Source organism: Larus michahellis, chromosome 1, assembly GCF_964199755.1.
Source record: "Larus michahellis chromosome 1, bLarMic1.1, whole genome shotgun sequence".
Taxonomy (NCBI): domain Eukaryota; kingdom Metazoa; phylum Chordata; class Aves; order Charadriiformes; family Laridae; genus Larus; species Larus michahellis.
In genome coordinates this window covers 147057469-147084893 of record NC_133896.1, presented here as the reverse complement: position 1 = coordinate 147084893, position 27425 = coordinate 147057469, and the positions used below count along the sequence as shown (strand labels likewise).

Below are 27425 nucleotides of genomic sequence, written 5' to 3'. Positions count from 1 at the left end.
GACTAACCTTATCTTTAAAAAAAAGGAGATTTCTCTTTAATGAGCTTGGAGCTTATTTTTTGAAAGTTTTAGGGATTCTAATGGCCATGAGGGATCTGTGGGTTTGTCTGTCTCTCTGACTAGGCCATCGGCATTGGCATCTTCTGGGCGATCTCTCTACTGGCTTCCATTGACTTTTCGTTCTAATCATCATACAGTTTACAAGTTAATGAGAGAGGGGGGTTGTTGTTTGGGTCTTTTTGGCCTTCTAAGGCTTTTGTAGAAATGAAATCAGCTGCTGTGCCGAGAACCAGCACAAGGTATAACCTTTAAATTTGTATTCTTGACTTCCATCCTGCTCCTGCCCTGCTCCGAGGATTAGCATGCAATTCTGTTGGTGCATTGGCTTTCTGCTGATCTTCTCCTTAGGGACAACCTTCCTGAATAAAACTTTTGAAAAAACAAGCAGGCATGGTCTTGTTTCAAGGATCAATGGCAATTCTAAAAGGACCGGTAACAATTTCTTCTCGTCTGCTTAACAGCGCTAGAGAGTAGCTGAACCAGTGACTCACTTCAGGCTACTACTTTTTGCTGAATAATTTTACATGCAAGTTATTTTAAATGTGACCTACAGTCTCCCAAAGCACCCCAGGCTCATCTGCTTTTATATTATAAACATCCTGTTTCTTGAAGACAACATAGTTATGCAATTTTTGAAACAGGATGAAAAAAAAAACGGGCAAACAAACTGCAAATGCAGCTACTGTATCACCGGAGGAAACCTTACAAAAATAGGTAGACCTGATCAGGTCAAATATGAGGTAGTTGTTTACACATGGGGTCTAAGGACTGAAATTTAGCTGTGGTAGAAATTGGAAGTGCTGGCTTCTCTTTCCGAATGTGCCTTTAATGTGCAGTCTGTGCTTCTCTATATAGAAGACATTAGCATGTTTCTAGCCTCAAGAAAATGATATAGGGGAGCTTGGATATTCACTGCGAATTATTTCCTAACACTACAAAGGTCTGGGATTTTTTTGGCACCAAAGTACTGCTACGCTACCCTGTGATTCGCCTCTTCCCCTCGGTAATTCACAGTGACAGACTTTTAAACAGAATTACATCCCCCTAAGCAGTTTCCCGTGCTCTGGAGATGGGCAGGACGGCACAGACAATAAGGAAACATGACTGGAATACAGACACAGCTGTCCTTGTTGTTTGGCATCCACACAGAGATAGGTGTTCGGCTTTTCTTCTAACAATGAAAGAGCACTCTGTGCTCTCCATGCATTTTATTTCTGAGGCAAAACCAGTATGTTTGTGAACGGGCATAAAAGGGGAAACAGGTTTAGAAAAGAAGCCGTGAATAGACCACTGTTTCTCAAAGGCTGAAGGTTGCTATTCTCATGAGATTGGACCTTTAACGCAGTTCGGCTCTTTCACAAGCCTATTGTTGCTATGTAAGAATGCTCCCATTGTATTTTACCCAGTCTTATCCCTCATGTCTGTGCTATGAATTTACAAATGAGAAGCAATATAGCAATATGCCTTTTTAAAAAGCTTCAGAATAGAAAGTCCTACTGTCACGCATGACTGTAATAAAACAAAAAACTCTTTTTGAGCATCAAACCTGCTGGAGAGTGAGAAGGATCTGTTGTCTTTTAGGCGCAGAATGGTTAACACATAGCCTGGAACATGTCACAGATATCTTCCTGCAAAATCAGTACGTCTATAGGGAAGAGAACTGTGTGCTTTTATGACAGTTGTTTATACACTTCCCATGGCTGTGAGAAGGAAGAAAAGGATAAGTTTGCAGACATCCAGAAGCCCACATATGGCACTCAAAGACATTAATTATTAAAGAACTATTAAATGTTTTGTGCCATTTAGGATGTGTGTTTGTGGTTTGTATATATGATATAAACAGATAATACCGTTGCAGTAACAGATTACGGACTGGCATAGCTCCATCCACTTCCACGGCAGGACTTACCATGTATAAATTGATAAGACAGGTCAAACTCTAGCCTTAAATCTTTTCCTTCCTTGCTTCCTGAGCTAGAATGTTACAGTCTTTACATGATGCCGGCCAACTATCCAAGAGAGCAGCGAGAAGTGCAACAGAGAATTCATAATTATCCTCTGTGGCTCTATTGCCAACAACCCTTTAATCATCAAAGATTCTTTCTGAAGAAATTTGGATTTTGCCCTTGTTGCAGAAGAGGAAGGATCTGATTCTGCTCATAAAATTTATAAGACTGTGTTATTAATTTATTTTCCTTTTCCTTACAATTTTTCCATGCTGCAGCATAAGATTCAAATGGAACTTGCTTATGATCAGACACACTATGGACTGTATTGCAATAGCATGGAAAGGTCACACACGGGAAAAAGGAGTAGGACTGGTGCAACTGGCACTGAAGCGCCTTCCACAAGGAGAGGAATAACAGAAACCTCTGAGGTAGATCTCTGGTTTTGTATGGAGAACGTGAAGTCAGGCTCCCAGGCCTAGGTCTGGTCAAAGACCCTGGTGCCTCATGGTCAATTTTGAGGCCTTTGGTCCCCCAGAGTTGAATCCAGGACTCTGAGTAAGCCTCTGTCATGGGAAAAATTGGTACCTTACAAAGGGATCCAAAAAAGTGAGTTTGTTTGAGCAAGGAGCTCTCTAAAAGTTTGTATGAATGGAATGTTGAGCACCGTCTGTCAGGTGCCTTATTCAGCTCAGCATTTGAGTTGTCTCTATTCCAGATGTGCCCAGAAGACTGACCTGAAGGTTAAATGCTGAAACCCTTTACTTGAAAAGGCTGAGAAGGGCATACTGCTAGATTTCTGCCAGATTTCTTTTATGCTGTGGATGCAGTTCAAGGCTAATCTTTTTTTTATAATGCTGGATTCCTTAGAGCCCTGATCCTAGAGTGTCACACACAGGCTAAAGATTAGGCAGGACAGATCTCCTGTTGTATTATTAACACAAAGTTCAAGAACCATGGGCTAGGTTTTGACTGTTCTTAGCGTAATTTTACCCTCCTTGCTCCAGACTTAATGACCAGTTGAAGATAGGGTACAAAAAGAGTTGTGGCAAGCTAGAATCTAGGATTTCTCTTCTGGAATGAGTGGAACCCAAGCCATGTTTTCCCTGACCCACAGAATTTTTATTTTGGTTCTGTATCTTCAGCAGCAATCTGCCCTGCCCAAATCTCCTCTCCTCTCCTCTCCAAAAGGACAAAATTTGTCATCAGGATACTCTGCAGGGCCATGTGGACTTCATGGTCTCAGAGGGCACTTCAGACTGGAAGGGACCTCTTCAGGTCATCTGATCCTTTCTTCTGCTCAAAGCAGGGTGAACTTCTGATCAAGTTAAGGTTGCTTTGGCTTTGTCCAGCCCAGGTTAAAGTAGCTCCAAGCCTCTCTGGGCAGTCTGGTGCCTCTCAGAAAGTCACATACTTGGTCCTGTCAAGACACAGTAGGTCTGCTCTGAGATTGCCTGCCTGCCTCCTTAGCAGGAACACCTAGAGTGAGAGTCATCCTGCCTAAGAGCTGGATGTCTGATCTTGACCTCAGAGGCCTTCAGTCTGTGACAATGAAATAGGTGCTCTTAAAAGTGAATTGTGCCACTCCTCTACCCTGATTACAGAGGTAGCAGCCAGCAGAGTCGCTATTTAACTCTTAGAGGAAAGCTCCTTTCCCAGGTTCAGGGGTTTCAACCTAAGCCAAATGAGAGGAAGACACCAAAACTTCAGCTTGCTTGAAAGTAGAATGCAGGCAGAGACAGAACTCAAGGTGTCTGAGGAACTTCTAAGCTATTTTGGTGGCGTAATGTGGCAGCAAATTGGAGGAGAGGACCTCAGGATTACAGTTTTGAACAAAACCAAAATATGAAAAAAGACCCAGCTGACCCAGGGTTGAGCTGTATTTTGCTTCACCATGTTTAATTAAATGACTGTTAGTCACTGAAGCTTCATTTTTTCTCTCAGCCTCAGAGGCACAGATCCAGAGAGAATAAGTTCGCTTCAGTTCTCTCTTTCAAAGATTATGCTAAGAAGATCAGGATAGTCATTTACAAATGCATCAAGCAAACAGAGCATGTGAGGAATTTACTTCCACGACAAACAAGAGGTCGGGAATAATCAGAACCTCTCACTCTCTTGCATTAAAATAGTGATAAGCAAAAGGTGTTGCTCTCCAGGCAGCAATGTCTAAAGTAGCCTTTCAAAACAAACAGAAGGTTTCCGCTTGTTTACTCCATTTTCTTCAGGCTGCTTAGCTGGGATTATATTCTGTTTTCTTCCGCAGCTGCTTTCTCCACAGTCTTTTCCCTGAAGATTTCCTTTCTCCTACATATCTTGCATCATTCATATTTCATTATCCCTTTTTCTGTTAGAAATTGTTCTATCTCCTGTTATGTTCCTTAGCCAGCTTATTTCTTTTCTGCTTTTGTTTTCTGCTCTGCCTTTCCCCACTTTCCCATTGCAATCTTGCCTTTGGTGAGCTCCTTTATCCAGCTACTGTACCTAAACATGTCCAAACAATATCTGCCTCTGGGAAACTGCAAAGACTCCTCCAGTCTCCATGGACTCTATGGTGAGCAGTGGAGTTATTGAAGTTCAGAGGATGGTTCCACTAGGACCCTAAAATTTAGCTGCAAGCTGGGTGAGTGGGACTAATATTTCTTCTCTTACAGGTTTTTTGGAAGTTTAATCGCTTCATTCTACTCTTTTTTTCAGTTGTACCCTCTGGCTTTCTCCAGATCTTTTCCTCTAACTGTTCCTCTATCTCTTTTAAGGCTGTGCCTCCACAGCCAGCGAAGCCCCTCTCAAACTTGTATTGAACACCTCGCATCCAAAGACAACAGCTTCTTTCTGTAAAGCTTTTCTGTTTCAGAGCTGCTTCTCTGGCCCTGCAGCAGTACAGGGACACTGCAGGAGAGCAGAGTCTCCATACCCTGTGCTACAATTCCCACCTTGGAAAGGTAACCTGGATGCAGTAAGAGCATCTCCTAGTCTTCCTGGGTTCATGTAAAAGTTGGGTACAGAAGTGAAGCCTTTATGTAAAAAACCCTGTGCCATAATTTTTTTTCCCTCTCCCAAATGCCATCTATTTTGCCCCACTTGCAGCAAAAGCTATAAAGGCAAAGGCTATCTCCAAACAAATATCCTCTCGTCTGAACTCACATGACCTGTGCAGACAAGCAGCAGCTCATCACTCGCTATCCTCATCCTTACACACAAACCTGCTGAAGGTGAGCAGGGGCACCAGGAGCTCCCTGCCAGCCCGAGCTTCCCAGAGTCCCCGCTGGCAGCACAACTTGCTCACTGCTATCGGCACCTCACCGGTCATTTCCGAGAGCACAATATCAAGAAAATAGTCTATCACATATGAGGAAGCGCGGGAGAGGCAGATGTATTTTTATAAAATTAGCCAAAAAAAATAATCCTCAGAACTACTTGGCTGCAGTCAGTAGGAAAGCTGAAGAAGTTTAACCACGGGAGGTTTCCCCAGTGCTTGGAAGAGGGAGCGCCAGGCTGTGCAGTGTCATGTATGGCTGCTGGGGAGCTGCTAGCTCCAAAAGGATCACCTGCGATGTGATCAGGCCAAATGTGCCAAAGCCCATGTTATGTGGACATGGATTTAAAGCACTCAAGAACAGGATGTGAACTAAAGAGCTGCTAAAAACTTTTCACAGAATCACAGAATGGTAGGGGTTGGAAGGGACCTCTGGAGATCATCTAGTCCAACCCCCCTGCCAGAGCAGGGTCACCTACAGCAGGCTGCACAGGAACACGTCCAGGCGAGTTTTGAATGTCTCCAGAGACGGAGACTCCACCACCTCTCTGGGCAGCCTGTTCAGTGCTCTGCCACCCTCAAAGCAAAGAAGTTCCTCCTCATGTTGAGATAGAACTTCCTATGTTCAAGTTTGTGCCCATTACCTCTTGTCCTGTTGTCGGGCACCACTGAAAAGAGCCTGGCCCCATCCTCCTGACACCCACCCTTTAAGTATTTATAAGTGTTGATAAGATCCCCCCTCAGTCATCTTTTTTCCAGACTGAAAAGATCCAAGTCCCTCAGCCTTTCTTCATAAGAGAGGTGTTCCAGTCCCCTAATCATCTTGGTAGCCCTTTTCTTACCAGACTCCATTCACCTCCCTTTTTTTTTTTTTCCCCTTTTTTTTCTTTTTTTCTTTAACTAAGAAGACCTGCCCATGCTGCTGGGAACATTGCAAGGAAGGTTCATCCAGACGTTGACCATGTACAGGCTCCATATGGGTACAAGGAATGAGAAACCACCACAAACAGAGGACTCAATGGTCTTCTTGAGAGCAGCCTTTTGGCATGACACAGATCGAGCTCCCTTGGAAAGAGAGATCTCCAAAGTGGCAGTAGGGGATTCCTCTCTTCCCTCGTTGTACTCGGGCACTGAGCTACAGCACAAGCCTCTACTGTGGTTTAAAGCTAGAGTGTCTTCATTGCCTCCCGAATTATACTTATTACAGGAGTCTTGATTAATTTTGCCTTCCTTTTGCAATTCTAGTCAGTGCAAGAAGTTTTTGCTAGTGGCAGATTGCCTAGGGCTGTCATTCCTAAAAACCCTTCAACAGTCTTCATACGTAACTAGCATTCATCAGAAGGCAAACTGCACTCTCTAGAAATGCGTGATGTTGAATGTGTCAAGGAATTTAGGTTTGCAAGAAGCTGCTCAGGTCATCAGGCTCAGGTCTGCTGCTGTGTCTGTACCTGTCCCTGCTCTAATGGGACTCCAGTTTTAAAAATACTTTGATTTCTTTAATCCCCCTAATCCTGTTAAAACTGTCCTTGAGCCTTAACCTCAGGCGGTAAGAAAATTTCTACTGGTGTTCAGCCTAATTCGTTTGTCACTGAATTATTCCTCTTTGTGCCACCACCATTGTCTTTCGGCTTAAAGAGTCCTTTTTCCCACGGTGTTTATAGGTAGGAGCTAAAGTCTCTCCAGAGGAAAACAGACACTGGGCTGTTTAAAAGAGAGACTCCTGTACCCACTGCACCTGGGATATATTTAGGCACTTAACATCTGGATCTCACCTAACACAGGTGCTGTTTGTAATTACAATTGTCTCATGCTCTGTTGGAGGAAAGAGGGGAGGAGAACGGGCACATAAAAGAGCACAACAGACACCGTCTGAAACAGTTTGACTTTTGTATTAGTTTCATCTTACTGCCAGGGATGTTTCTGTCACTTTTGAGGAGCTCAGTTTGCTCCTGGAGATCCTTTCCGTGCTCTGAGTAAGGAGGATTTTTGATGCCCAGGGCAGGCAGGTGCCCTTCGGCCCTCTACTGCTTTCCCAGCGGGTGAGCAAAGTATCTCAGACCTGGCTACTCCGGCACTCTGCTCCAGCGGGGCATTCCCCAGTCTTCTCCCTAATCGTTATGAATTAGTGACGTTCAGATTTGAAAACAAAACAAACAAACAAACTAAACCTCTAAAACAGGACAGGGATGAACACTGTAATACCCAAATATCCCACTGAAAAAACTCTTGCTCAGGACTTGCCTGACCGTACAAGCGCTGGAAGCCTCCCTGTCTCATCTGCGGTACCCTCAGGTGCACAGAAATCTGCTGCTGTGCACGACTGGGACCTTCTGCATCTTGATGCTTTGCTACTATGTCACCTTTCTTACCCAGGAACAAGGCAGAGCCAAGCTTCAATCTTCGCACGATCTGAACTGTATTCTGAGCTCTTGTGAGACCTGCTTGTAGGGCTGGGACCCCCGCTACAGGCACTGGGACTGTTTTGTTCGTAAAATACCAAGCTCACTGCCTCTTCAGTGCAAGGGGAGTGAGTCAGGTTCCCTCCCTCTACCCTCCATCCCCAATTAATCTGCCTGTTTCCAGCAGTGTAGCGTAACCAGGGAGGGGTGAGCTGCTCCGGGCGGGTGGTCTCCTCTTTCGCAGCCAGCGCTGAAGCTCTGCCAGGCTGCAAAGAAACACGGACGGATCCAGGAGAACAGCAAAGCAGCGAGCCCGAGCCTCCGCAGCCTCCGGAACACGCTCTCACCTGCAGCAGGGAGCTGCCAGCCCCGCTGCCTCCCCCTGCCCCGGGTCCGCTGCGTCATCTCGGCGCAGCTTTAATTTAAGCATGTGCTTACTTTCATCGTTACTAAGGGCACTCGCACGCTACATTACCCACATCTTGCCCCGTCAGCATCACTGTGTTTTTAGAACACCTACAAAGCTGCTTTTTTTTAAATTTTTGTTGCCTCTCAAGCAACATCCAGGCCACTTAAATCCCGTGAAAACCTACCCCTCCGTTTCCTCTGTGCAACTATCTCCAGCCCCTGGGATTTAAAGCTCTCGCCTTCTTCGGCCAAGAAGGCTCCCTCAGGCCCAGAGCTGTCAGTCAGCCTTTCTCTGGAGCTACCCAATTGATTAACATAATGAAGTTAAACTCAGATCAATTAGTCTCAAGATCAGAACTTGTATTTTTTTTTTAGACCCGCGGAAGGGCTTATGAGCAGCCAGCCTGTCTGTATCTTCCCACGGCCATACCAGCTGGGACGGAGAATGACGTGGACCTCGTCTCATTCCTGTTCCTGATCCCGTGACAGCTATGGCGCAGCCTCGTCGCGAATACACCAGTAACTGTCAGCCGTGTTTTGTAACTTGGGGTGCCTTTTGGAGGAGGAGGATGGAAGGGACGGCGAGAGGAAGGTGTTGTTTTGCCTAGCAGAGGGGAGGTGAAAGGCAGGCCAGCTGTAGGTAATCAGGGTGGAAAGCTGCTGCTCTGCCATTTTAGAATTGGCAATTTGCAATCGGCAGAAATATTTTTTTTCTCTCCTGCCAGCTGGAGGCTCTTGGCAAAGTGGTTATGTTTTTAGAAGCTAAACAAATTCATCTTTCTTATTTTTCCCCGGAGTTTTGGATTTTACCTCAAGAGGCTTGATCTGAAGCTTTTTGTTGCATCTGACTAACAAAAGACTTATTAAAAATGAAAGAGGACACAAGAAAAATAGGAAGTACAAGTGTTCATCTGTATTCAGCAAATCAACTGCTTTTTGAACATACGAAATCTAAGTGGATATGAATTTATTTATTTTCCATTCATGGAAATAAACAGTTTTACACTGACACACAGTTACCACTCCACGTTTATGTTCCTGTAAAGAAGTGCAGAGATTTGAGATGTCTTGTAGCACTGTACATAATCGAGTACTTGCAAATAATAGTTATTGTATTTATAATGCTCTGATAAGAGGGTCGCTCTCCCATGTCTTCTCCCAAAACTCTGTGCCTCTTATCCTGAGTGAGCTTTGATGTATGGTTTGAACTTGTGGTATACAACTATTTGTTCAGCGTACAGGGTTAGTTTTGGGCTTCAATTTTAAATATATATTCTAATGTCTCTATTTAATATTCTTCTGGAGACTATGCAGATGCAATGATTTTCTGATTAAAATGTGTTGAACTAAAAGGCTTAAGGTTTAAACATATCTTTGGGTTAGTGTTGGTGTTTATGACAAACTTTCAAGCATGGAGACCATTTAGCTTGGTCTTTATTACAGATAAAATTTAGGCCTCCAACTTCTGCTGTTTATTATACCTACCTGGGTGTGATTTGTCACGTGTCCCACACCTGCAGCACAGCACACTGTAGCCCCAAGTCAGTAAAGCACATGCTGAAATTTGGGCACAATTTACTTATTAGAATATGCTCAAGCACTCGCTTTTATACTAATGTGTTTTGCCGAACGGATGTGATGAATAGTCTAACTGCAATGTCCCAAAACATCTGCTCTCAGGAGAATTAGGTCATGTAGACTTACAGAACTTCAGAGAAAGGAAAAAATTACAAATTCAGTCTAACCTATAACCCAGACCTCTTTATTTGCTTTAGAAGAACGCAGGATAGGAAGGTATTTGCAGGATCAAAACATTCATAAAACTACTTTGCAGATATTCGAGTGTGAAGGTTGTTGTTCAGATGACCGTGGTGCTTCCTCCTGACCTCGGAGCCTTTGAAATAAAATCAAAATGATTTTGCATGAATTTGTCAGTGAATTGAGAGGGTGGTATTTCCAAAAGAGCAACACCCAGTATTTGACCTTTCCAGCTGAACTGAAAACAGCAGCCACTTTGTGTTACCAGCTATTGTGAAACTAAGGTTGAACACGCATGGAAACTAAGCAGCTTTCATTTCAAGAGGAGACAACCCACACCCCCTCAGAGATGAGACCAAATTTGCCAAGTCCTGCGACCCAGAGAGCTAATCTTCAAGAACCCATTCAAAACTGAGATATGAACACATCAGGGATCAGAAGTGCTTGGTCTGACTGAGAATTGGATAACTGCTCTTTCATTTTTGCACTTTTCCAATGGAAGCACAATTTCCTTCTCCTGTTTCCTTTCATGCAGCCTTCATACCTGGAACAAGTGGAAGGAAAGGAATAAAAAATCGAGCATGTGTGCTTTATCTTCCTTTCTGGGTCTTCAAGGGCCCCAGCAGAGTGATGCGGAAGGAAGATTTTTGTGCAATGAATCCTCTCCTACAGTTCAAGTGGTCAAGCCGTTTTTGTCAAAAGAAAAATCTCTTCAAAGCACAATTGCTAAAGACGTGGAATTTTATTTTCAGAACAGAACGAAAGACGTGTCTTTCACTAAAGGCCTCTTCCCTGAGCTTGTTTCAAAAAAATACTTCACTGCAAAATGCCGCACTGTCTAAAGTGACACAGTATGAGGAACACAGCCATATTGATCCAGATCACTTCAAACTTGAGTACAATTTTTCTGTTTACAAGGTATTTCAAAAAAATTAGTCTGCTGCTATTTTTCATGCTCTGGAAAATTGAGTATTTTAAATTTTAAGTAATTATTATTTCCATTGCCTTTTTAGCGTTACCTAAATTAAACCTTTTGTTTAGACCATTTTGATTTTCCAAAAGAAATACTTCAGAACCCGTGTTCTGCAGGAAGTACCCGCATCTTGGGTTTTCGTTCAGACGCAGGATGACAGCTGTACTTGTCAATATTTCCTGGAGAATGAGCTGGTGGTAAAATGCTTTCTTCTCTACAAGGAGACTGGTGATAAATGCAGTAACAGCAATTGCGTATTAAGTAAATGTGGTATGAAATGTAGTTTAGAGTCCCATAAAACAGATGGTAATGATTCGTCTCCTAACAAGCAGAGAGGCTGTGAATTTGCGGCTTGAATTCAGTGTCCAGGAGTAAGACCCAGCAGGGCAAGAGGGAGTTACAATATCGCAATTACAACTGCCATGCCAAGAGGATGCACGGAGCAAAACTCGTTTCCATCAGCTTTGGGAGAAGCTTCCCACCTGCGCAGAGGGTCGCATAGAGGAGTTGCATATGAGAGGGAAAGAGAGGTTAAAAGTGAAGGTGAAGAATTAGATTCAAAAAAAAAAAGAAAAAAAAAATCTCTGAGAGCCTAATCTGCTTTTCTAAATCACTGCTGGAACTGAGGTTTGGAGCCAAGTTGCCAAAGCTTCATCACTATGCTGAAGTACTGTGCAATTGCCGGGAGTCTCTTCACCTCACAGGTGCAGAGCAAAATGCTTTTATACAGCTAATCCTGGCTGGGATGAGAGAGAGAGAAATGTCTTCTGGGAGATTCTGTCAGAGTGATAAATAACAGAAATAATTTCTAAAATGAAGGAAATGACTGATTTGGTGAAATTAGCTATGTTCCAGATAAGGCAGGTCACCGCTGACTATTTATCTGTGGTTTTAATTGCTGAACTATGGCATGTTTCCATGATGTCAGTGCTCCGGCTCCCGGTGCCTGGTGCACCTCCTGACTCAACAGCTCCCAGATCCTCTCAAGCACTCTTGTGTGCAGATTTAGGGCTTTAAGAGTTGGAAATAAATCACAATAAAAGAAGTGTTCAGAGTTCTATTAGATCATACATCTTGAAACAAATAAAGTGGGCTGTATTTATGGGATAAAACTTCATGGGTCTGAAAAAGGCTTATAGAGTCTCTGAATCTGAGCTCCTCCTCTATGGTGCTTCAGGCAAGAAGGTCCATATGGCCTTGGGATGTAGGAATAGAGGAAAAATAAGCTGACTAGTGAGGCGCTATTACCTGTGTATATCAAAATCAGCTGTTGAGATCCTAAAAGCAGGAGGGAAGTTGAAAAGTTGGATGAGATTCACAAAGAGACAAGAAAATGATTACGGGATGTAAAACATGACTTCTAATGAAAGATTCAAAGAGCTTAATCAAGCTAGGTTATCAAAAATATGCCAAGAGATGACTTCTTGCCTGCCTGGCCCTCTCCACCGGGATCAGAACCCGGGTTCTTCAGGCCAACAGATGAAAGTCTAACTAGATCAAACAGCTGGAAGCTGAAAGGCTACTCCAATTCAGATGTGAAATAAAGCTCAGGTTTTTAAGCTGAGAGCAATTTATGGCTGAAAAGAACATATCTGGTGTTTCACGGGAAAATTTTAAACAAGTCCTGATGACTATCTAGAAGAGACGATCCAGTTCAAATCAGAATAAGCTGATCTTTGCTGTGCAGAAGATCAAACCGTAAGATTGCTATGGTGCCTTTTGAGCTAAGAAACTAAGAAAAAAAAATCCCAGAAAAGAAAAGCTTTATTCTTAGGCAGTGTGACTGCATGTAGAACTGTCTGAGGCAACTAGAGCTCGATAACGTACAGGCACTGGACATTCGCCTTAGACTACTTGTCTGTTTTCCCTCTCTGGCCAGTCAGAGAGATGGCAGCATGACTCATTTCACACTCCAGTAGGTCAGGGGAATTGTCCCATAAAAATATTACACTCACTGACCACAGATGGAGCATAACTGACTGACTTAAACTATCTATACCGCTTTTAGATTATTTATTTTAAGTGAGATGAATGCTACTCTCTTTTCTCAAGATACCGTATCAGTGGAATTTTTAGATTGCACATTTTTTTAGATTAGTCTCTTTGAGGCAAAGAGAGGGCTGTAATATATCAACAGAAGCATGAAGGTGCATTCACTCCAGAGATAATGTTCTGAGGCATTATCAAATTTAAATGATATGAGGTTTTTATAGCTTCTTCTGCTATTAAGTGACGTGGCTTTCTACAGTGATTCTGGGATGTCTCATTAACTTCAGCAGAGCTGTACAATGTAGTTAAGGGAAAAGTTCTGTGAAAATATTTTACACTAACTTTCTTGAGTATAGTCTTACTTTTCTTGTAAAGAATGGAGATTGTCTTCAATGTAAGTTTTGCCTGAGAAAAGAAAGCAGGATTTGGCCCTTAGCCATGCTGTAATTCTTAAAAGGAATTTGTTTTTTTTTCCTTCAGCGTTATTAAAAAAGCCTTAGATACATCACACTTCTTGAACATATGCAGATCAGTATGGACTAAACAATGAATTCCATAAATGTGGGCAAGCTGGAACAAATTTTGTTACTAGTTTCAGAAAACGGAAGACAAATAACAGATGAAATGGATCTGCTTTATTGCAAACTTTAATCATGATGTTACTTGAGCTCATTTTGAGAGTTCAAGCAATGCAAAGATAGAGGGGAAGCCTGTTTGTTGGTCTCTGTTCTTTGAAAAGGACATAAGCCTGCTTACCATCTAAACGTGTCTTGCATTCTGTCTGTGAAGAGGTGACCAGGTTTAACATCACTCAGAATGCATCATAGCCTGGTTTTAGCCTTTGCTTGCTTGCTTTCTTTCTTTCTTTCTTTCTTTGTCTTCCTTCCTTCCTGTTATTGGCCTTTTCTTTCTTTCTTTTCTTTCTTTCTTTTCTTTCTTTCTTTCTTTCTTTCTTTCTTTCTTTCTTTCTTTCTTTCTTTCTTTCTTTCTTTCTTTCTTTCTTTCTTTCTTTCTTTCTTTCTTTCTTTCTTTCTTTCTTTTTCTTTCTTTCTTTCTTTCTTTCTTTCTTTCTTTCTTTCTTTCTTTCTTTCTTTCTTTCTTTTCTTCCTTCCTTCCTTCCTTCCTTCCTTCCTTCCTTCCTTCCTTCCTTCCTTCCTTCCTTCCTTCCTTCCTTCCTTCCTTCCTTCCTTCCTTCCTTCCTTTTCTTCCTTCTGTTCTTCCTTCCTTTCTTCCTTTCTTCCTTCCTTCCTTCACTTTAAGGTGATTGGCTTCAATCTAGACAGTGTTTGTCTACATAAGTGCTGGTCACTACTACTTTTTGACTCTTCTTGATTATTCATGTGAAATGAATTCTTGGCTTGGGTCCATTTCCAAAGGGAGAGATGCTAAGAAGAGTTGATGGGTATAGTATGGGAGCCAATAGTAACATGCATCTGGACACATCGCTCTTCGCCACTGGTCTGTTTTCTTCCTGACACTGCTCACCATGTTGTCAACGTTACCACAGCGGACTGCTGAAACACAGTGGTTTTGTTTTAAAAAGGAATAAAACTACCTTCAAAAAATTGTTCATAATGGCTTATCTGTCTTGCTTGGCCTGATGCTGTGCAATACACTTCACATTTTGCACTGACTTCTTCAACTATTGCAGACTGGGCAGCATCCTCAGCCTTCACTCTCTTAAAATCATGTGGTTTTATCTTATCGGTGACAGATTTCACGTTGACTTCACTGGAATCTGATTTTGTCTCTCCAAGGAGGCAGCTGGAGCAGAAACCGTGTCATATAATGAGCAAGGACAGTCAAAGGCAGAACTGTACAAAAGCCAAAGCTTGCATGGTTTATTTAGGATCAGGATTTAAATATCTGACACGCATGCTTATATTTAGGGCTAACACCACCATGCAGTTGGGGGAGGCAGTAGCAAGCCTGCTGTCAAACAATGAAGTCCTTTGTTTCTATGCTATACCACTTCTCACTGTGTACGAAAGTAATTGATAGTTGTTCAAAAAGTGAACTCTAAATTTTAAATATTTATAAAAACATCATTGTGGAAGTGTGGCTGGAGCTTCCACATTTAGGGTTTCAATCAATTTTGAACTGGAAGCAAGGATGCAACTGCTTTATTATGTGCAAATAATAGTGTATTCACACACAAATTACTGCACTTATTCTTTCGGTAAATGATTACTTTCCCCGCAGTTTACAAATGAACTAGTTAATTAATGAAAAAGTTAACACTTCTTCTAAGAAACTTAGGGCCATTTGTCAGCACATTATTTATTTCCCGTGCAAGTTCATTGTTTAAATAACATAATCTTATCAAATTTCTAGATAACTACAGTCATTGCAGCAAGATCTATAATATTTCTTTGAACTATCCTTCAAAACAGTATTCACCTTTTTTGTCCTTTTTTTAAAATTAAATTTTTCTTTTTCATGGGAGCTGAAAAAGAAAAGTAGTCCTGTTTAGAAAAGAATAAAATACTGGTTTGAAATACTTCACTCCCTCCCCGAGGGCAAGGGGATCAGACCATGGTGGCCCTTAGCAGATGCTTCTGTTGATCTCAGACTTGAACTGGACCGTAGATTTTGTGTGCCTTTTTGAAACTAGGTAAAGGCATCTAGATTTTTGAATTGAACATTAGCCGGGGTGGAGTACTGGCAAGGAAATATCCATTTTAGAACTTGTGAGCAATGGGTCACCCTCATACTAATCAAAATACGTGCTGTCACTTTGGACATGAGGGAGAATCTAAGTATGACTTCCCTGTGACTGACCCACTTTGCTTAGGAGCCCACCTGGCCTCCTTGCCAGGTATCTTGTCAGAGGCATCTTTTCATTATCTTCAGATATCAGATCTACGTGTTCCGATATGGAATTACTCGCATGGACAGAGGATCTGTTTTCATGGTGGAAGGTTAATTTCATTTAACTTCCATTTACAATGATTGGAGCTTGTTTTGCCTTTCTTTGCAAGGTTAAAAAGCTCTCAGGTATTTGTTCTATACGTGTGCACCTACTGCAAGGACTCAAGCCACCTCTCAGCCATGTCTCTGGCGAAGTGAAAAACAGGGCTTCTCAGATCTCCAGAAATTCCACGTCCTTGAAATGCGAAAAGTAAATCAGCTCTCACCATTTCTGTGTGCAGAAGTAAAATCATTGTCCTCTTTCTACATGCTTCATGTGTTTATTTTTTCCTAAATAGATATGGTAAGGATTATTTTGGATTTTTGCAACAGTATCACAAGTGATTGCTCCCAGGGACACACAGCACTTTATGACAACACTGGATTTCGCTCAAGAGAAGCTCACGTGCTTACGTGACGTTGCAGAGCTGACAGTTCTCTGCTTTTAGTTCCTGAGACGATAACTCTCTTGCAACTAGCTCAACTATATCTTCATGGCATTGCACCCTTCTAGAAATCCCTGGCTTTAGGGATTTTTTTCCCCTCATTCAGGCACAGCCTGTGTTCCTGGTTCTCACAAACGATATTTTCAGTGTTGTTAAAACAGATTTCATTCAACTGAGACCGCTAACAAAGCGGTTCAGATTACACTGAAGGTGGGACTAGCTCTCTTTAAGGGTTTCCTATTTTACCAATCCCTGTGCCACTTGCAACTGGTTGTGCAAATGTTGTGGAGCTTTGAGAGAGTTAAACCTGAAGGTAATGTGGTCGCATCTAATTTGAGTAATCCTGGACATACTTTTAGCAGCAATGGTGTTCCATGGGAATGCTATGGCAACATCAAAACGTTGGCTGTCTAGCAGGCTTACTGCATCCTGTGCATGATCCGTGAATAAACAGAGGAATTTAGTTCCCAGAGTGTCAGTCTGGCACATTTCACAAGCACTACATTCACTTAGCTAAAAAAGAAAGAGAAAAAAAGAGTCAGCCAGTCATACAGAGAAAGTGCTATAGTGACTGAGTGATAAATTTCCTGCTGCTAACCCTCGTATATACTAACTCTAAGAGGCTAGGAATAAATAATGCATGGCTTAATTCACAGGGGAAATATGCTTTCCTTCAGCTTTTTTATTATTTTTTTTCTTGTCTGTTTTTTTTTGTTCACACTATTTTTTATATATATTTGTGTGTGTGTGTCTTTGCATCTCCTTGCTAGTCTCTGGACATATTAGTATGCTGTCCTTCAGTTAGACATGATCTCTCTCCAAACCAAAGGCTGGAGATATGATCAGTGAAGTACAAGTTTTGTCCTAAAAAGCCTGAAAGGGATATTAATCCGGGGTTCAGTGCATAGAAACACGCTCATATTGTTGCTAGCCTGCTGCAAATGAGAGCACAACACTGTGTTGGCACTTAGTTCTGTCATGCAGTGATTTCCAATGCCCCAAAGTGAATACGAGCTACGAATACATATGCCTGCCCATTGGTCTCTTTTGCTGTGTATATCCTAAAAAAGGAAATGCAAGGACATTCATAGGATTATGCTGCTTTTTCAGATGACACCTAAAATGAATGAGGTGGGAGTAGGGTAGAGCTTACTCCATTAACAGCAAGAGTTCAGGCGCCCTAGTCACAGGGTCCATGCTTGGAGAGTTTCTCTCACTGAGGCGAGAGGTTTTGGGGAGACTTCTAATCTTGACTGAAACATCCAGGGGAAGTTTCTCTGTAAATTATTCTGACGGTTCATCACCATCCTCGTTAAAAGGTTGTGTCTATCTTCAGTCCAGTTTTTTCTTTTAGTTACTTGAGCTTGTAGAATCTCAGACTATGTTGCCACATGTCTGTTTTGCTATTTACTTCACGGACGTGAATATCAATCTTGAAGCTTCGCTTTGGCGGGCACAGGTAGAGTCCCCTGGACGGTACACACTGAAGCGTGTTCAAAACCGATGGTATCTGAAGTGACCACCACCTCACTCAGACGAGAAATATTAGGGTTCATCAAAGATAGTTTTATAAGAAATAACAGCTCCACCCTCAGTAATAGACAAATAAAATTAAACAGCTGTTAGGAATTTTTAGGAAAGAAATACATAACAAAAGGGAAAATATCCTGTTGCTGCTGTGTAAGTCAGATGAGTAGGCACGGGCTATTCTTCAACATGGCAAAGAGACAGTTTAAGGGCGACATGTTGGAAGTCTCCAAAACACTTGGCAAAGTGAAAAAAGTGAATAGGCGTTAATTGTTTGTCGTCTCTTTCAAACCATGAACTCTAGTTTGGAAACTCGTATGAACTAGGTTCAAAACCAACCAAAGGAGGTGATTTTTCAGGCAGCAGGCAGTAGACGAGTGAATCTCCTTGCCAAAGAAAATGCAAGAAGTTGCGGACACAAGTTTACACAGGTTCAGCAGAAAAGGGGACAAGTACTCTTAGCCCAGTGCCGAGACAACAGGCCAACTGCACCCTCTGCCAAATCCAGTGTTCTCCATTATTATGTTTGATCATTTCCTCGTTCTGATGGCTCGCCTTTAAAGGAGAGCTGAACTTGAACAGAAAACAACTGAATTCAATATCCTGTCTGAAGACCTTATTTATTTACATTTTTTTGGTTCTGACCTTCAGTTAAAACCTCTGGATAAAAGCTGACATATAAAACTAATGTTATGATAGGAACAACATGATGATCGTGAATGCCAAACGTCTGCATTACAGCAAACTGACATTCATTATAAAGTTTCTTAAAGATTAATGAAGCTTAAGGAAAAAAGCTGCAACTTTTAAAACTGATTAAAAAAGAGTAAGTTATATGTACAAAGGTGGCTTAAGTTCAGCATGCCGCAGCCACCACATGCTCGGCAGGGAAAGTCTTTTTTTTTCTGAACAAAAAAATGAAAACTCAACTCTGCACAAGGTTAAAGATTGTATTTTAATCACAGACTGAAACATCATGATTTACAAAACTGATGGTTTAAAACCAATCACTACATCTTTCTGTGGGAATACTCCCCCCACACCCTAGCAGATTAGGGGTTCAAGTGAAGAACAGAGCTGTTCATGTTTGCCTTTGGGACTTAACAGTGATTTCCAGGATGATGACTGATGCTGCAAGAATTCACCTAAGATGCTTGTCAACACATTTCATTTACCCAGCTGGAAGTGGCTTCTTCTAGGGGACTCTGCTGGATTCATCAGAAATCCCAACCATCTTGCAGCTTTCTGTCCAGAGCCTTCTCTGCAGCTCCTCATCATATGCTACGTCAGCCGATTTTGTCCTTGTCTCATTGTAAAGGTAGCAGCCCCCAGCTCCTTCCATCTCGGGTGATACTGCTGCATAGATGCTTGTAGAGGCTCCTTCTTCTGGAGTCTGCAGAAGCAAAAAAAACCCAACCAAACAAATTCAGGTGAGGCAGGTACAACAGAAGGATTACATGACACCATAGGACCTCACCAGTGACAATCAGCCTCCCTAGTTTTGCATAACATTTGTGTCCTTATGCAAACCAGAAGCTGGCAATGATAAAAATGCCACCTATCCACCTGGCAGAGTATAGTCCATTTCTACAAGAGTGCTGTTTTGAGATAGCTTAAAGCCACAGAATAGACATATGGAAAACTCTGGCCCATTTTTTCAAGAGTTAGTCAGATGGCGCATACAAAATAATTCATTTAGTTTTCACAGTTAGAGCTAATAAACCCAAAAGCAAACGCAAATATTAAAATCCTAGTTTAATTATTCATTTTTCAAGGATGAAAGGGTCTGTATTCTGCCTTACGAAGATGAAGGCTATGCTGTATGTGCAATGTGTTCGTTGTAATAATACTATGACACGAGGAAAGGATCATGGAAACCACGACAGCAAATTAAGATCCCACAGTTCAATCCAAGCAGGCAGGTACACCAGGGAATTACATTTTACACAGAGCAGAGTTATCAGACTTCTGCTGCGTCATAAAGCAAAATTGTGAAAGATCTATAATGTTTGATATACCATGAGTATTAAATTAAAATTAATAAGTGAAGAGCTTAGAGTGATAACTCCTTTCATCCTCAGGATATGCAAAACATTTCCATTTTGCATTCAGAAGGATCACACAGCTATCACCAAAATTATTTCAATGGCGTTTTTTTTTCTTTCATTGAAGGGCATATTTAAAACACAACATTTGATATGTTTTGTCTTTATCAGTGACATAATTACGATCAAGGCCTGCTAGATCATAATGTGTTATTTTACAATCCTCGCAGTCATTCTCGGAGTCATTAAGAGTACCAATGCTGCTCACAGCTTTGCCTGCTGCACCTGACAGGATGTCTGCTCCTGAAGAATGCACTTGATGAATGAGACAGTATTAGATAGGTTACTCAGTGACTAATTAAAAAAAAAAATAAACCTAAGTCCTTTGAAGCTTCTTGTGACAAGGTTCTGGTATTTTAAAAAGAGAACTCCTCTGTTTTCCCACTGTGCAATAAACACAACACAACTTAATAGAAACAATTAACTTATCATCTGATGCATCTGGCATTTGGTCTCATTTACAAATAGGTCAGAGCCATGCCACCCAATCACACAGTGAGGCGAGGTTACCCAAACCGCGACCTCTCCGGCCGCTGCTGGGGCAGAGCACCCTCAGTATCTGCGAGGGAAACGCATTCCCCGCGTGAACACAGGCACATTCCCCAAAAAGTGAACTGCTGAAGAAGAAAGGTGCCCTGCTGAGCCACTTCCATGCACAGAGCTCCACTGGTTCCATGCCAAGCCCTTGATCAAAGGTGTTTAAGCTGAAGGAAAAACTACTGATGCCCACAGGGTGCAAAGAGCAGTAATACCACCACACATTCCTCCAGTGACTGCAAAATAGCCAGCTTTTACTCTCAGTTACCACACAAAGACAGCGTGTCCTGTTCCAAATACCACCTCATGAAGTAAGGTGATAACTCAGCTATCCGATGGGCTATTCTCTCACCAAAATACCAGTCAATACCTTAAAAAAACTCCAGGTAGCTACTGGAATGTTTTTTATTTTTCAAGAAGATGACTGTACTACAAGATACTATCTAGAAACACTTAAAAAGTGCTTATTTACCTTAGTTTAGTAGCCTACTACTCCTTCTTCACCCTTCTTTATCATACAGAAAATAGTGCTATTCACATCCAGTAGACTATTTAAAAAACATAAAGCTATGTGCATGCATAATTCCTTGCAGGATCAGGATGAGTCCAAAAAGTTGGAGTCCACATGCTCACATAGTGGCTACTATCACGATCAGCTATGATGCAATATAAAATATCTTAATACTGTAAATTAGCAGAACAATGATGAACACGAGCATTCATATTTTATAGAATTTATTCTGGATGACAGAGACAAAAGTTTTTAAGGTATTGCTGTGCTTTACTTAAAAATCTAGTGACACAGATAAACCATTACTTCATGCGATGGTTCACTGGACTTTATGTTCCTGAGTTCAACAGCTCTCCAGCACAAACAAGTTTAAATGTCAATGTCGATGACTCCCAAATCTTAATGACAACAGCTCAAAAACAAAATGCTTTTAAAAAATTGTCTGTGGGTGGAATGTGTGTGATTATGTTCTTATGAGCAAGGCTTTCTACAGCCTCAGGGACTGGTCTGTATGGATCTTCCCACAGCATCAGAAATACCATGTGCCTTTGCTAATTTGATGGGCAGGTTCTCCCAGGATATGCAGGATCTTTATTTTTTCATGGTATGTCGAGTAAGACCCTCCAACAGAGGGGATCTATTCAAAATAAAATCAAATATGTTAAATAAAGGCTGTGTATGAGTTAAAGACAGTTGTTCATTATATTCATGCAGCCATAGTAGGCCTTTACCAAACCATTTTATATAGCAAATTGTTACCTATTCTTCAATATAAAGAAAATATTGAGAAGGCTTCGACAATAATACATGTGGTTACATGGCCACACTGTGACCTGTCTATAAGCACAGTGACACTGCCACCAGCCATTAAGGTAATCCAGCTTGTGTAACTTTTCACAAGATTTAATTTGCTTTTCATCCTGCCCATCATATCTAATATGCTGCCTAGAAGATTCTTTGCAAAATTCCTATTTAGTTTCTATCACCTGTTGCTAAAAGCGATTATCTGAGCACATGAAGAATAAAATACTGTAATACATTAAGCAATTAGTGTATAATAATTTAAGTTAAAAGAAAACAATTTTTCCAGTGCAATGGGGAGCAGAATTGCATATATATGTTTAATTAATTGTCTTATCCTAGCTTCTGAGTGCTTAATTGATGCTGAAAGGTTTAATGTTCCCTTATTTGAGGCTCTTTTCATTGTTTTGGCATGTTTTCTGTTTTAATGAAAGTAAAAAGGAAGCCCTGCACTAGAAACCCCCTGGCCCTCCAGCTGGGTGGATGACCTACCTGTTTTGAGAGGCTGGAAGACAAACACATGCTGTGATTCCACCTCTGGATCATGTCTGTGCCTACCATGAAAGCACTGTACATCCACCTGCCCACACACAGTCAAGAGTTTTTCCCAAAGTGTTGGATCTACAACACACCCATAGATCAACTGCAGCACACACAGACACACGCACACGCATCCTGCCTGCGTACCGGCTCCTGAGGAGCTCTTGGGAAGCAAGAAGCTGGCAGGAGGTTGCAATCACTGGAACAATTCTTGAGTACCTGGACAGGGAGCAGGATGACTTGTCCAGCAGTGGCAGCCTCACCCCTGGTTGCCAGCTTTCCTGGGAGACCCATAGCTCTTCTTTCACCACATGACAGCCCGCCAAAAAATTAGGAGGAACCATGAAGCCCTTGTTTGTTTCTTGAAGAAACAAGCAGGACACTACTGTCAAAGCAACACATCTGGCCCATCCTTTGATGCCAACAGCCTTCTAGGAAGGAGGGCACCTGATAACAGGCCAGAGAAATCACCAGCCAGGGGTTCAATACATTGATCTATAAAACCCAGGATGTTTGTCATGATGCTTTAAACAAACAGGAACAAGTTCCCATCTTTGGGACTCTGAAGTATTATACCAAAGTGGCAGGTAGACAAGCAGTAATAAGTATCATTCAAATCACAGGGGAGGATACTCTACACGTTGCCAGAATTTACAAAAAACATCAAAGAGTAACAATAATATACATACATATAAGATCCATAACATCTTGTTCATGAATTGGCTGGACTTGTCCTAAGACAAGGGGGATTCCTAGAAATTGCATGATGCTTCTTCACTCTTTAGTCAGCAAATTATTTGTGCTGAACATTTTTTAAACTGTATTTTTGTTTACAAATTATTATATTGTTAGTATCCAAGCAACTGTAATGAATACCTTTGTCATATCGAAATAAAACTGATTTCTGCTTTACTTTTTCCTAATGAAATTCTGCATCTGCAATTCCTTTTGCTTGTTACAGTATTGATCACATCTTTTACTTTTACTTTCTTTTGCAATTAACTATTTGTTTTCAGTATCCTTTCGACAGTAAATAAACAGCTGATTGACATTACGTATCTTTGTATTGCTCATTACATGGGTAGGCTGTGGAAGAATGAGAGACAAGATTGCATGCAACCAGCTTATTTAAGCAAAATGCAGTCTATATACACAAAATGACATTATTTCGGCACTATCTATTCCCAAAGAAAAAGATGGTCTTTTACAGAAACTTTGATATTTCTTTTTTCAAATATTCATCAATAGGAAGTCATCAACACAGAATAATTTTCCCTCCACATGAAATAGAATATTCTGTTCTATGAAAACTGGGACATACACTAAGAGGGTTTGTGTTTTAGTTTTGGGTTTTTTTAAGACTTGCCAGTTAACGCATTTTGATTAATGCATTTTTAAGTGCCATATAATCTTGTCAATACTAGGCGCTAACGCTCACAAAATGTGTTAGCTGACGACAGTCAGTCCCTAGAGCCACGTTTCCATGAAATGTCACATCCTTTCCATTTGTCTACAACAGGCACAACAGCTTAACTCTCTGGAAATCATGTGTCTGCATCAGTTATACATCATGGCTTGGTGGTGCTTCCCTTGTTAACCCATGTACTCGTCCAATTCCACCTCCTCCTGAATTTACAGCTCAGAGTCCTGAGCAGGCAGCATGGTATGTCCATTGGAAACCACGGAAAATTGGACAGTAAAAAAAACCTAATACATTCCTATAACTCCTCTTCTGCAATCCATTCATTTTGCCAGTACCATTTTCAGTAACTAGTAGCAAACAGTGAGAACCTTGCTATGTGTCTTAAAGACGATGACAAACAGTTTGAATGGATGGCATGCATATACTTCAAACTGTATTAGTTGAAAGAGTTGGCCATATTGATTGAAAAAGCAGTAGTGATACCACCCTTACTAGGTTGAGGAGAGGTTGAGGAGAACTTACCCTGGAACAGCTACACCCACTGGTCCCTTGGCCCAGTCAATCAGTTGATTGTGTTTTGTTTGTATTTTATGACTTAAGGATGCTGCCATCTTGAGAGATGGTAGGAGAGAAGGTTGGGCAAAGAGGATAGAGAGCAGGAAACAGCTGGCAAACTCAATGACCAACATCGCATTTTGAAGGACAGGAACGAGGGGCCAAATGGGCAGATGTGCCAGGACTGCCTGACATGCTGGCAAATGGCTTAAAGGGTGCTTTCAGGGGATTTTTTTGGCACGAGGGTTCAGGGTGTTTGCTGTGTGTCCTCACTTTTTTAAATGGGTGAGTTTCCATCAGGCCACTCCTGGCTCGGGTAACAAGAAGATGTGTCTCTGGCTAGCGACACCTTTCCCAGGTTGTAGCCAGGAAAACAGAGCAAGCACTGAACAGGTCTTCTTCTGGCCCTGGATACTCAGGCACTTTTGCCAGCATTCCTTTACTTTTCTCAATATTCATTATTCTGGTAACGTTTTGTAAATGTTAGTATTCTATTGACTTGCTTCTGGGCTGAAAAACTCTGTATATACAGTTTTCTGCCTCTTCTGTCTTTTTTCATGAAAGACGATGATCATCTGGGATCCCTGCGCAGTACTATGTGCATGCACAGTGGGGCTCAGCAACAAGAACGAGGACATGACATTACTGTTACTCGGTATGGGAAAGTCTTTCACCTACTTGCTGGCAGTTAATGGAGGGGTGACACCCAGTCACCCTTAAGGCACTGCTTGACTCTCAAGAACAAAGGCAAACAGGAAGCCACCGCAACATGGACTAGTTTGAAAACTGTCAGAAATGGAGTAGCTGGGGTGGCGTTGACATGAATATTAAAGCAAACAAACTTGTGAGAATGGGAGGACTGATTACTGTGATCTGTGAACTACTGAATCATTTCAAAACCAGATTACTTAAGGGTGCAAGACTCCGAGGTGAAATAACAACAGCTGCTCTAGTGTCACAGCCTCCTGGTGAAGACATAGGCTACGTGCGCTCGACGCTTGATGTGTAACTTCTGCAGTGTCTAGACCTCCTAACGTGATCGTTGCTTTGAAAATTTCAGCCAAAAAGTACTCAGTTGAAACACTGAGTACGAAAACAAAGGCTAGAAAGGAAACTATGACGCAGGTGTAAGGACGTGTTCAGCAGCCTTTGATCAATAAGGCTGTAACAGCTGACTGTAAGCCCTGGTGAGAGCGGTGGCCAGGACCAACTGTCGGATCCCTAGGAAGCCAAAGCTGCCAGAGAGGTCTGGCAGCACAGCTTTTCAGACATCTCTGCCTTCGCTCAAAAGCCCTGGTTCCCATTCTCTCTTCCCTCCTGTTCTTTCCTGTGTAGCTCACTATTATTCTCTTTCTGTCCAATTTCTGCCTTGATTATAGACCAGAAAGAGATAGAGATGTTTTATTGAATATGCAGTTCTCCCTAGGGACCCAGTCAGCACCATCAAATTAATTTCTCTTCAATCCCCAACTCACGGCAAAGAGAATTCTTTAATAAATTCACTCCATAATAAAATTCTTTAGATTTCATCTGTAAAAGAGACAGCAGCTACAAACAGAAATGGCTGAGTTAAAATGTGAAGCCTTTCTCCTGATATTGTTGCGGCTGCAGAGAAATCATTTCTGAATCAAAGATATGAATATATAATAAAAAACGAAATACTGATGAATTAAGAACACAAGGCAATTTTCAAACTAAAAAAATACCAAAACGTTGAAGGAAAGGAGCTTTTATAATATGAATAATTCATGCCTATTCTGGGAAAAAGAGAGGCTTTTCCCTGAGCATCCTAGCACAAGGCACTGTAAAGAACAGAAGCAGAGATAGCTGGCAAACAGACACAAAGAGTATCAAATTCTGAACCTCTCCTTCCCTTTCTGTTGAAACCACATTTTCTGAAAAGATCTGTCAAAAAAATCCAGGCACACAGAGAGCCTGGGAAGCCCCACCTCATCTTCAAATCAGCGCCCACATGGGTCGCTGGGAAGCCTGTAGACAATGTAGACCGCGGAAAAAAGGAACTGTCCCCAAAAGACTGCCAGGGTCAGCCTGTTGCTCAGGGAGCCCAAGGAGCAGGCAGGCACCCAGGCTCAAAAGTCTCATTTCCCACGAATCTTTTGATAGAGTCAACAGCGGAAGGTTTCACTTCGTTTTGTGCCAGAGCAATGCCTTCTGAGAATTCTGTTTTGCTGGAAAATCGCCAAGCAGCTCTACTCCGAAGCCCTGGGATGGCTCTTCTGTCAGACTCAAAACATGAGCAAAGGTTTACTGAGGAAGACATGTGCCATGGCTCTGAAGCCTCCTCTTCCAAAGCAGCTGCTTCAGACTAAGCAGGACACCATGGGTCATCTCAAATAGCATCAGATGTTTATGTTATCAGGCAGCTAAACCAAGCCCCTGTTGGCTGGCACCTTTCTGGGCCACACTGAAGAGATCTCCGTTGACTTCAAATCACAGCTTCAACAGTGAAGTCACTTGCAGATACCACAAAAATAAATCTACGTGTCTTAATTTCAAATTGAATCTCTCTCACTTAGCAATGCGATGCAACCTCAGTGATTTGAGCAGGAGAGTTTGTGGATCCATACTTTGCATTTTCTAAGCTGTTGAAATGGAGGACTAGAAGAATGATGTTTAGTTTTAAGCAATTTTCCAAACGGAAACAAGAACCCAACTTTACTTGACTGAATTTGAGCAGGGACTTGAAACTTTGGGTCAAAGTCATTAATCATAACCGAGTCCTTTGTTCATTTTGTCAAGTGCATTGAGGAAGATTACTTTGCCTGAAGGTTGATCCCTAAGCTTGCTTTGTGGCAGACAGCGATGTCTTCAAAGCCAGAACTGAGATATAGCTGCAGCCACTCAAATTACATTGCACTTGTTACCTCACTCAGCTCAGTAACAGTATGCAAAATTTGACAGATAGGAGCCTGCTGCCCCAGACACTGCATAAACATCCAGCCAGCGACAGTCACTTGCTGGAAGAACATCCAGTCTCTAGGAAATAAGGCAGGCAATAACAGGAGGAGAGAGCAGAGAGAGTACATGTACTTCACAAAGTGCCGGAGCCTCTTCTGGGAGCGTGGCACACTGTCTGGAGAACCAGGTGATGTCCCGCAGCTACCTATTGCTGAGGACGCCCGACTTAAATCCCTCAGAATTGTCCTGGGTATCTTCACATAACCTGGGATTTTCCGCAACACCTCTATTCGCAGACAGGCAAGTGATTTACTGAAGCAAATGCGCAGGTCAGGAGAAGCGATGAGAAAAGAATGAGCCTCCTA

The 27425-nt window shown here is 41.9% G+C and overlaps 1 protein-coding gene across 2 annotated transcripts in view; it reads right to left on the bottom strand.

Moving 5' to 3' along the window:
- Positions 1–18605: 18605 nt before the first annotated feature.
- DHRSX (dehydrogenase/reductase X-linked) overlaps positions 18606–27425 on the bottom strand; it is a 167387-nt gene continuing 158567 nt past the window's right edge. For both annotated transcript variants that reach the window (XM_074607379.1, XM_074607388.1), the window contains one exon: positions 18606–19062. In XM_074607379.1, the coding sequence (XP_074463480.1) occupies positions 18865–19062 (198 nt within the window). In that variant the 3' untranslated portion in view covers positions 18606–18864. The remainder of the gene's footprint in view (positions 19063–27425) is intronic.